General features: G+C 39.1%; 1 protein-coding gene across 1 annotated transcript in view; it reads left to right on the top strand.

Moving 5' to 3' along the window:
• CSMD1 (CUB and Sushi multiple domains 1) overlaps window positions 1-12,521 on the top strand; it is a 982,247-nt gene that overhangs the window by 340,080 nt on the left and 629,646 nt on the right. The window contains exon 4 of the mRNA XM_032215147.1: window positions 1,782-1,976. Within this exon, the coding sequence (XP_032071038.1) occupies window positions 1,782-1,976 (195 nt within the window). The remainder of the gene's footprint in view (window positions 1-1,781; window positions 1,977-12,521) is intronic.

Genomic DNA, 12,521 nt, shown 5'->3' with positions numbered 1-12,521 from the left:
TAGAATTTATTTGCATAGTACATGGAAATACACGGTCTGATTAATGTGCTTTGATTTTAACTATGTCAGATGATGCCACCTTTTTCCTGGGTCACTTTCCGTTCAAATCCAGATGGGCGGAGAACAAAGCTTGATCATCTGTTTCTGAACAAAGAAAACCCAGTTGTTGTTAAGGCAAATCCTGCAAGATCTTTGGCTTTACAGGATTTGCCTTAATACAAATATCATTCTCCAACCACAACCCCATGATATACAAGAAATTCAGATCCACTTCTGTTACCAACAGAACAATTGTGCAGCAGTATATAGCTAGTGTAGGAATTAAGAACTGTCTCCTTTAAGAAACTACCTCATGGGAAATGCAGGCAGAGACTGCTTTATGGGAAATGTAGCTCCATGACATGTGATCACATCTCTGTTTATGATTGGCCACCAGGGCATCTTGCCCACATGCAAAGTTTATAGCCGGGTAGTTCAATTGCGTTTGTGAACCGGAATAGCAGCATTCTACATCTCCACTCAGCATGGGGATAAAATCATCATCATCATCTTTTTACTGGAGGGGAGCGAAAACATCACCATCTTTTTACTGTTCTGCTCCAGGCAATGAGGTTCTGCTCAGGCACCCAGTTAACTCCACATTTAGGAATCTCTTTCAAACCACATTTATTATCAGGCATCCTTAATAACAAAACTTACAGTTCAGTGTTAAGATTCTTCTGACTTTTCGTGATCTGTCCCATCACGTAGTGTAAAAAGATGATGAGTTTATCCCCATGCTGAGTGGAGATGTAGAATGCTGCTATTCCGGTTCACAAAAACAATTGAACTACCCGGCTATAAATTTTGCATGTGGGCAAGATTGGCCCGGTGGCTAATCATAAACAGAGATGTGATCACATGTCATGGAACTACACTTCCCATAAGGCAGTCTCTGCCTGCATTTCCCATGAGGTAGTTTCTTAAATGAGACAATTCTTAATTCCTACCCTAGCTATATACTGCTGGGGCAGCACAGCAATCATAATTACATGTAGGAATGATTGTGCTCAGATCGTCATAGAAAGTCTCATAAAGAATAAAATTAACTCCTTATTTTATAATTGGGCCTATAAGATATTGTGGTCTAGCCAACAACTGTAGACTTTCTTGATGTTTTTCTTTCCATATATACACACTTCCTAATCCTTCTTAGTTTGTGGGACTGAACAAGTGAGCCAAGTACTATAATCCTTTGAAGCTTCCATGTAAATAGTTCCAAATTAAACTTCTGCCTTCCCAAATCCTTCTCATTCCACTATAGCTTATATGGGGGAAACATAAATGGCTGAGGGTGATTTTTGCTTCAGTCTGATCTCTTACTCGACATCATATGCCAGTCAATCTTCCTAGGCAATTCTGTTTGCAAACTGCTCTATTAAATGTTACATAGTAAGATAAATAGCATTGTACCCTGGCCGTATCAGATTGAAGCAAATGGCCAAACTCCAATTGATTTTTTTTTTTATGGAAATGCATCAATTGTACGCATGCTGCAATACAAATAGCTGAAACAACTAAAATACTTTCTCAAGTATAAAATTCAGGAAAACTATATATTACAGATTTAGATCTGGCATGAGAATTTCTGACATTTTAATTGAAATTTATTTGCTCTGAACGAAAGCAGAGAAGCAAAGAAAAATGTGACTTATACAAGCAATCCTTGTCAATGAAAATTTATTGGGAACATTCTATTGTGCTAAATCTCTTTCTCTCTCTCTCTCTCTCTTTCCTAATAGTTCTGCCCAGCCATACCTGTGGCAACCCTGGGGAAATACCTAAAGGCATTCTTCATGGCACAAGGTTCAATATTGGAGATAAAATCCGGTATAGTTGCATCGCAGGCTACATCCTGGAAGGCCATGCTGTGCTGACATGTTTCATGAGTCCTGGAAATGGAGCATCATGGGATTTCCCAGTGCCATTTTGCAGAGGTAAGGCTTTAGAAATAGCACAAACCTTGCCTTGGAGATGGGAAGCAAGGACATAACAAACAACTAGGCTGAAATTCCTTCATTGTCACTGAGCTAGCATACACTGAGCCAGGACAAATACATGCCCATATGGTGTTCCCACCATAAATGAGCACAGCTAGAACCAGGTGCTTGTGATAATCTCTGCTGAATAAAACACAAAATGCTGTGCTTTTAGAACAGATGTTACTCTTTTAATGGAAGTATCCCCTTCCCAGTCTAAACCAACTCATTTATACGGGAATCAATTCCAATTTTGAACAGTTATGGGTGTTCAGCATAAGGAAACTAGATGAAAATATAGTATAAATTGAGTTAAAAGAACAGGCAACAGGAAAAGGAACAAAACAGAGAAGAGTTTGGATGTTATATTTGATATGGCCAGCTCCGAGACAAATGATTGATTCTTTCACTGGGAAAACAGTATCCATTCCCCTGATAATAAGCTGGCACGCATTCTTCTGGTATATTGTTCTGCAGTGGTTCTCATTTGAATCCCAAATTATCGTCAAGGAGCTGGATCTTTTCGTCTGAATGGTTTGCGATGACCTTAAGGAATATGAACATTTCAGAAAATGCAACACGATAATATAAAATTGATTGACTAGATAAGAGAAAGACAATTCAGCTTCCTATTTCTCCAAATTTCCCCATCATCCTCAGAGGTAGAAAGAAGTGAGCACTAATGCAAGAGAAGGCTACTTATGTGTCACAAGAGAGTCTTTATGGAGTCCAATAGTGTCTTACTGGAAAAAATGACCAGCCATCCCAATGGCATTCCACATAAATACTTTGATTTCCTTCACATGGCTTCTTCATTTGCACGTATGGATACCCCAGTCCTAAGCACCGAGTTCCTAAAATGCAGAGCAAATGGCTTTACTATTTGCTCAGTAGGGAAGTACCTAAAGCAACATCTGCCTGGTAATCATGCATGGACAGTCCTGGAGAGGCGGAAGGTGGCACATTTAACGCTACGGAACTGCATTTGTTGCCAGTTTGTTTCTGTGTCTGATTGGTACCTTTAAAAACCTTCATAGCATCAAACCAGGATATCTGGGATACCATCTTGCCCCAATGGGATTGGTTTGCCCCACTTGCACTTGCAGAAGAGGCCTTCTGAAGAGCCGAGGTGGCGCAGTGGTTAAATGCAGCACTGCAGGCTACTTCAGCTGACTGCAGTTCTGCAGTTCGGCTGTTCAAATCTCACCGGCTCAGGGTTGACTCAGCCTTCCGTCCCTCCGAGGTGGGTAAAATGAGGACCCGGATTGTTGTTGGGGGCAATATGCTGACTCTGTAAACCGCTTAGAGAGGGCTGAAAGCCCTATGAAGCGGTATATAAGTCTAACTGCTATTGCTATTGCTATTCTTTGGACTCCATTAGCCAAGGAAATTTAGTTAGTTAGTGAAGTCAAGGAGAAGAGCCTTCTATCCATGGCCCCTGTCCTTTGGAACATTTTGCCTCTAAAGATGAGAGCTGCCACTACACTTCTGACTTTTGGAAGGGCCTTAAAACCTGGCTCTGCTGGTTGACTAGGGACCCCGATGAGGGCATGCTATGCTGGAGGATGAGGTTGATTGAGTGGTAGACAAAAAGTCATCTCCTGACTAGGCTATGCTCATGCTTTAACCTTTTATTTAATCATTTGCCAACCTTAATTTTAATGTTTTTAATCATTTGATATTTAGGCCCTGACTCACTTAGGAATAGCAATAGCAATAGCAGTTAGACTTGTATACCGCTTCATAGGGCTTTCAGCTCTCTCTAAGCGGTTTACAGAGTCAGCATATCCCCCCCCACAGTCTGGGTCCTCATTTCACCCACCTCGGAAGGATGGAAGGCTGAGTCAACCTTGAGCCGGTGAGATTTGAACCGCTGAACTGCAGATAACAGTCAGCTGAAGTGGCCTGCAGTACAGCACCCTAACCACTGTGCCACCTCGGCTCCTGACTTGAGGCAGTCAGACAAGCAGCATATCACTTTGGCAAAGAGATACACAAACCGTCCATCTTCCGTTCTTTTTCCCTGTTGTGATTATTTTTCATAGTGAGAATTTATGAATATATAGTTCATTTTTCGTAGTGAGAATATGTGGGTGTTGCAGCGGTGGGATTCACTAACCTTCCCTACCCGTTCGCAAATGTGAGCACGTGTGCCGCGTCTGCGCATGTGCAATGCTCATGGATTATGTCAGGGCAGGTAGGCGGAGCCTCCTGCAGCCGCCGCTACTGGTTCGCCTGAACCAGAGAGAACCAGCTGAATTCTACCTCCGGGGTGTTGTTTGGTGGTCTGAAGATGCTTAAGGAGACAGTATTGCAACACTTTCAATCCACAAAAGCTTAAAGCATCAGAAAAAAGATGAAAGAAAACAATTCTAATTTTGTACAATATTAAGACATTTGAGGCATCTGCCGTGAAGCATATAAACTCAGCCCCCACAGCCCCAGTATACAATTCCTACAGGAGTTCATCATTAAATGGGATCTTCAAGTCCTTAATCATTATTGTGTTTTTCCTTCCCAAAATAATTCACAAAATATAAATTTAGTTCTAGTGTTAATTTGAATGATAAGATTGCTGTTAATTATGAAGAATAATAAAGCACCGAGTTTAGCAAACTGTGTGGCTCTAGTTATGATCAAGTTCATTTAATCATAAAAGTTGGAGGCCACATTATTTAAATAATATCTTTCTTTCTTTCTTTCTTTCTTTCTTTCTTTCTTTCTTTCTTTCTTTCTTTCTTTCTTTTTCTTTCTGCAATGATGATAAACTCAGATACTTATTTTTTTCAAGTTTTTTTTTTTTTTAATATATCAAAATGTGTGAACAGTGTGGCACCTGGGTGTCATACATTCTAATACAAATAAAACTAATAAAATATAAGTATTACATTTAGTCAACTTATGTATTTCTAATAATAATAGACATTTATATTAGGTTGTAGTCCATTGTTATTCAATTATTCCATGTTGTATCTTCTTATTACTTTTATTATTATAAAGTGTATACACTAATATTCCAGAGAGAGAGAAAGAGGGAGGGAGGGAGGGAGAGAGAGAGAGGGGGGGAGAGAGAGGGGGGAGAGAGAGAGAGAGAGAGAGAGAGAGAGAGAGAGAGAGAGAGAGAGAGAGAGAGAGAGAGAGAGAGAGAGAGAGAGAGAGTATTTTCTAAGTAAATATGGTGAGCATTAGAGATCGGTTCCTACTGGCTTGGACCAGTTCGGCCAAGAGGGTAGTAACTCATCCAGACACGCGCCCAAACCGGTTCTATGCTCGGTGCGGCCATCTTGATTTTCTGTTCTGCACATGCGCAGAAACATCATCATTGGGAAAATGTAGGTTTTCCCCCTTTTCTAATGTTGTGTGCATGTGCAGACCTTTTAATGTTCAAATGCGTACACACAAAAAAATGTGCACACCAAACCGTTAGTAATGCTGGGAGGAACCCACCTGGGGAGCATATATGTTTATGTGGAAAAATATGAGGTTAGACTGAAAACAGTGTAAATTGTTTCATTTAATTTAAAGGCAACTCTTTCCTAGTATACTTCCTTGTGCTGTGGGCAATAGACTATTGCACTTTTCTGCTGATTTTGCTGACTGGTAAGAATCAAGATAATTTTATGAAGATTAGAAAATCATCATTTTGCTTAATACTTCGGAAATATTTCTTCCTGTGAAGCACTTGACTGAATTTACATAGAATTTGCAAGACAGGAATGTAACTTAAAATATCAAAACTGAGGAAAGCTATTTCCAAAACTCTTGGCTCTCAGAATTTTCCCTACTTATAAGTATTGAGTATGTGTATCTGTGTTTAAAAGAGAAAAAGAGAACCAGTGAGACTGTGCTTGTCTAACATAACAGTCCAGGTTAATAAAACTGACTATTTGATTAATACTGTTTCTAGGTTCACACATTGAACCATAAACTAAACACACACACACACATTGGTTAAAACTATAGTTGACTCATTTGTGGCTCTAATTATCATGCAAAATGTAGGTGTGCCATCAAAGGATTTGCATTTCTGACATTTCCCACCTGAAACATATACAAGTAAAAAAAGAAGGGGAAAACTCTATCAGGTTAGGAGATATATCTTTGCTGTTCCTTATTCATGTTCTTTTATGTGAGTTTTTACAGCACAGCTCTCTCTAGTGTGTTTATAGTCTATGTTACACAGTCCATTATTACTTACTATTAGGTGTGAAATTCCATTGGTGTGGACTGGTTCAGGGGAACTGATAGCTTCGACTATCAGCTGGGAGCGAACAGGTTCATTCTGACTTCCAGCTGGGTCTTCCTGCCCACCAGCCCTTGTGCTATTCTCACCTATATTCCCTTTTCTGAAGCCTAGCTGATAGGCGCAGCAGAATGGATTGGTGCGCCTCAGCTGTTTTTCTCCCCAGCAGTAATGTGGAAGGTGATTTCACACACAGACACACACAGACACAGACACACACACACACACACACACACACGCACATTCACACACACAGAACTGGTTGTTAAACTGGTAGGATCCCACCTCTGCTTACCATACTTATTCATACAACCAAATCTCCAGGATTTAAACTGATCTCCCTGCTAAAATTAGACTGGGGGGAAAAAAAAGTAATCTGTCTCCTTTATCATGTTCTCAGAGAATTTAAGGTGACTTTTCATTTTAAAGGGAAATTATTTGGGGAATCATTTTCAGATAAACAAATATATAATCAACTTAGATTAAAACTATTCCCTATAATAGGGTGTGGGGATGCAAGGAAAGGCTGGACTCATATATCATATAAACCTAACCAGCTGGTCTCTTTGCTTCAGTTATAATATAACTGTGTAAGCCGATATATTGAATTATTGTTTATAAACCACGTATTATGGTTTAGAACACTTTTTTTTCAGTCTAAACAATTGAACTATATTGTGAGGGCCCAAGAACCAAGGGTGACACAGAGTTACTCAAGAGTGCTTTCCTTTCTTGTTCTTCACTTATTTTGACACACAAATCAACTATATACATAACTACAGATATACTCTGGGAATCGCTCGGGAGAACCCTATTCCAGACTTCCCAAGCTCCCCTTTCTCTTTGCCCTCTGGAAAGCAGCACCTTTAGGGGTGATATTCACTTACCTTCCCTACCGGTTTGCAAATGTGAGCGTGCTCAGCCACCCACACATGTGCTTTGGCTTGATAGCGTGCCTAAATGGGAGGTCATAGAGCTGAGACAGGTGGCAGAGGACGGGTCTGATCAGAGATTAACATATCAAATTGGGATTTTAATATAGTAATTGCTTCCTTAACCTTTGTGTCGCCTGGATTCAATGTTAATTCCAACTCTTTCCCTTTAATTTCCTCTTCCAATTCTTTTCGTTTCAGCCCTTGTTTATGTCTATGTATTTTGTTTATATTCATCAGTACTCCTCTCATATACGCTTTGCTTGCATCCCATACAAATTCCATAGGTGTACCCTTATTCATATTCAGAACAAAGTATTCAGATAACAATTTTGTACAATCATTAATGTACTTCCAATATCTAAATAAGTTTTCGTTCAGCCTCCCAAGACCTTCTTGGCTGCACTGCCCTTCCCAATTCCATCCAAACTGGGTTATGATCCGAAAGGACCCTCGCCGCAATCTTTGTCTTCTTCACCCTAGAAAGTAAATCATTAGTAATTAGTATAAAATCAATCCTTGAAAAGGATTGATGTCTATCCGAAAAGAAGGTGAAATCATATTCCTCTGTGTTTCTTTCTCGCCAAATATCTCTCAATTCAAAGTTGTCCATCATGTCAAAAAAAAAAAAAAAAAAAAAGGTTTGGGTAGCTTAGCTCGCATTTTAGTATTAGGGCAAGAGGTCTTCTTATCTCTTTTAGTGTCAATCACGCCGTTCCAGTCACCCAATAGTATACAAGACTTATAGTCCCACTGTACTAATTTAGCATGAAGATTTCTATAGAAATCTTCTATACTAAGTCATAACGACATTAAAATGATGACACAATATCTGATACAAGTTGCATTAGTTGAATTAAAACTTTTTGCACCACCACAATTTCCCAATCCTCTCCCTATAGATCCCTATGAGTATTTTTCCTCCCATTTTAAAAACAAACATTGAATGTTGTTATTACTGTTCTGGGTAACTTTCACTATTACCTGGCTGCATAAGTCAATGTCTTGTTTCTAAATGTTGTGACTTGAATAAATTGTCAGTTTGGCACTATCAAATATAATTTAATGACTGTAATGGGATGCTTTAAAATGTCAGCGCAGAACATAATTTCCATAAGTGGCTAATCAAATATAAACAATGCACCATCGAGATATTTTGAAGTGTCCCTGATTGTTTTCCTTTTAGGTCTTGCTGAGCAAAGAAATTCTCTCATTTATAAACTTTGTTTTCCAAAGACTTCTAGAATAAGATGTCTTGTAATAATGGTCCATTAGCTATTTTGCATATACTTTTAATATGGGTTACTAAATAATGTATGCTTATAGTTCATTTGGAGCTGTCTAAAGCTGCAATTTTCTTTAATTGATAAGCCTTACATAATGTGACTGGAAATGACAATATGTCACTTGGCAGAGATTTCTAATATGACACTCAAGTTTTTAATTGCATCTTTTCTATTGCTAGCTATGAGGGATAAGGAAAAAATAAAATCTTCAAAGAACAGAGTGACAGGATTGGGGAAAAAAAACATCAGGTCTGTCTAATTATTTTCTCCGTAGTCTATAATGTTTAAAATATAATGATGTTTCTATCAGTTATACAGTGGTATAATGAAGTAAAAGGAATCTTAAGGTGTTTGTTAAATTTGGTCCATTGCTGGGCACGGAAATGGAATGGAACAATCTTTAGTTCCCAGTAAAATAAGAAACACTGCTTAATTGTTCACCCTGTTTCATCTATTGATTTGTTTAAACCCCAACTGTGCAAAGAAAGCAGGGTTACATCTGTGATTGCTACTTGAATAAGCAAATAAACACCCATTCTGTTTTATATGGAATGGTACAGAGGCTCATCCTTTTACCTCAGATACTGCTATGATGCCTCTTAGCTTCCTTATTCCTGGAAGGGATGAATGAAGAACCTTGGGAGCAGAGGTGGGTTCCTGCCGGCATTACTACCGGTTCAGCATGCAAAAAGATATGTGCGTGTGCACATTAGAAAAGGAAAAAAAAATACATTTTTCAATGAAGATTGTTCTGCACATGTGTAGAACAGAAAATCAAGATGGTGGCCCTGAGGGTAGAACCTCTTCGGGTGAATATCCGGCCAAATTACTACCTACTCAGCCAAACTGGACCAAACCGGTAGGAACCCACATCTGATTGGGAGTAAATGCATATCAATGTATATCAATAACAGGGCCACCATAGAGCTGGAAGTCATCCTGCTCTCCCAGCTAAAGGAGGATGACTCTGCCCACTGCCAGAAGTTCAATCCTGACCAGCTCAAGGTTCTCAGCCTTCCATCCTTCCGAGGTTGGTAAAATGAGGGCCCAGATTGTTGAGGGCAATATGCTGAGTCTGTAAACCACTCAAAGGGGGCTGTAAAAGCACTGTGAATCAGTATATAAGTCTAAGTGCTATTGCTAAAGCATGCAGGCACTTTTAATGGATAGTAAGAAGCTGCGGAAGGAGGATGATCACTTTAGTGACAATGGCAGAATCATTGTTGCACATTGAACAGGAAAAAATAACAATGGCAAACAACTCTTGCATTTCACCAGGAAACAGAAAATATAAAAAGGTGGGGGAGATAGTGCCTCATGATGGTCTCCTCAGTTGGGAAGCCACTTAACCTGCTACTGGAGAATTGCCCAGGATGGTTAAGTACTGTATGTATGTGTATATATATATATATATATATATATATATATATATATATATATATATATATATATATATATATATATATATATATATATATATATATATATATATATATATATATATATATATATATATATATATTTTTATTTGTGCTGATAAATAAATAAAGGAAGACTAGTATAGATCTATTTCAAGCTATTTAGCTCTCATCAGCTAGCCATATCCTTACTGGGATTCGAACCTGTGCTCTATTGCCTCCCAGGCAGGGAGTTAACCATTTGAGCTACAGAGAACGACTCCTTTTATCAGCCAGCCAGGGTGGGAGGTATATACTTAAAGTCACAACCCCTGGTATGCCCAAGTGTGGGAGGAAGGTCACACTTCCACTATATATATATATATAGTATATATAGTATATATAGTATATATAGTATATATAGTATATATATATATATATATATATATATATATATATATATATATATATATATATATATATATATATATATATATATATATATCCGAAGCTGAAAAGACAAAATTACAATGAAAACATGGAATGCAAGAGGCATGAAGAGGGAAGCACAATTCAATGAAAAGTAAAATAAATTGACTATAGATTGACATCTTAGGTGTTATTGAATCTAAACTGGATACTTGCAGTCGGAAAATCATACTATTTACTATCTGGAATCTGAAAAGCAAAGAAAGAACAGTATTACTTTCCTAGCAAGGAAGGCTATTGCAAAGATTCTATACATACCTGTTGAGTGACTAAATAATTTTCTTTATGTATAGCAAAGCGAGGCCTGGGGGCACTGCGTGCATCAATACGGAGCCCGTTTCTCACCTGCAGAGGACTTTCCTGAAGGCCTCTGACAGCACAATGGAGGCTGGGGCAATGCAAGCCAGCAGTGGCAAGCATTCACAGAAGAGCTGGGCCAGCAAGGCAGATGTTGGGGTGTGCGAGGCCTGGTAATTAAGGCATCTCCATCCCCCCATCCCCACACTAACTTAATTTTGACCCATATGCCTTGCCCCATCCCTGTAGCCCAGAGTTGGTGGGGTCTTAACTGGAGCTTTTTTTGGGGGGGGCAGGGCATATATTGGATGCATGTGTAAAAATCAAACTAGGACTTACTTTTGGGGTAGGTCATATTTTTGGAGAAATACAGTATTTATTAAATATATTTCTAGGTGCAATTAAAACAAACTTCAGAACACATAAAATATTGTATATGACTTAAAATACACAACTGAAGATAAAACATAAGAACAACATAACAATTTCAGAGAAGAGAAACAAGAGAGAAGGATGGCAACGTCAAATCAGGAAAAGAATCTCCAAAATATCTTAGCTTCCAAGGACTTCTAAAGGACTAGCAAAGATCTCTACAGGGAGGCTTGTTTCATGGCACCAAAGCAGCCTCTCTTCTCCTCACTTCAGTACCCCAAATCCCACAAGGTATAGGGGTTTAAAGGCAATTTTCCCCTGGTAGATCAAACTGGTTGGGCTGATATTGACAAGAGAAGGAGGTGGTTTGTGAACAATTTTGTTTAATATGATGGTTATCCAAATGTATGCTCCAGCAACAGATGCAGAAGAAAAGGAAATGGCTTCAGCTCATTCATTTCAGAAAGAAAGTATATATTTGCAAAGACCTCAACTTTCTCATGCTCCCCTTGTTTCTGCCCAAACAAGCAGACATTCAACTAAAATAGTTTCCCCAAGACAAAGGGTAATATAGCCATAATGTTGGCATAAGGATGTTTGGCTTATTCAGAGGAGAGACAGTCTTTATGAACAGAGATATTTGGGATGCACACATATTCCAAACTGGAATATGTCATATTTGAGGTGGTGCAGTGGTTAGGGTGCAGTACTGCAGGCCACTTCAGCTGACTGCTATCTGCAGTTCAGCGGTTCAAATCTCACCGGCTCAAGGTTGACTCAGCCTTCCATCCTTCCAAGGTGGGTGAAATGAGGACCCAGACTGTGGGGGTGATATGCTGACTCTATAAACTGCTTAGAGAGGGCTGAAAGTCCTATGAAGTGGTATATAAGTCTAACTGCTATTGCTATTGTTAACCAGCTCTCCTGGTGTGGCCAAGGCTTACCTCTCCTACAAATTTAAAAGCTCCCTAGACCATATTTGTTCTCATGCTGACTCAGGGTTTTCTCATATCTACCCATACATTTCTTTGAGAATTTCCTGCATTCCCCTGACCTTCATCCAATGTTGGAAAAGCACCACCCAGGCAGTAAACAGGCAATCATCTTTCACAGAATGATGTTCTCACCTAGGCTTCCTGATTCAGTAAAAAACACACGATTAGTTCCAAAGACCCTCTTTCTGTTCAAAGGCTGTGAATTATATCCATTCACCGCCTGTAATAAGTCCCAAATAGTTCTACAGTAGGCTGCCAAAGTCCTTCGGGATAAGTCTCGTAAGCACTCATCTTTATCTTCTTTGAAATGCTGCCAATGACTTAATTGGCAATTAGCTTGGCAAGGCCACATGGAGCAAAGTGTCAAAATGGAAGTAAACTGACCAGCATGAACGAAGTTGGTTCCTCCAAAGGCTCATGTGCCTTTGCCCCTTCTTTATGTCCTATGGGAGGGGCCAATCACCTCCAAACATTACTCCCAAATCGTCCTTT

The sequence above is a fragment of the Thamnophis elegans genome, chromosome 4 (genome assembly GCF_009769535.1).
Source record: "Thamnophis elegans isolate rThaEle1 chromosome 4, rThaEle1.pri, whole genome shotgun sequence".
NCBI lineage: Eukaryota > Metazoa > Chordata > Lepidosauria > Squamata > Colubridae > Thamnophis > Thamnophis elegans.
This window is presented reverse-complemented; position numbering and strand designations above follow the sequence as displayed.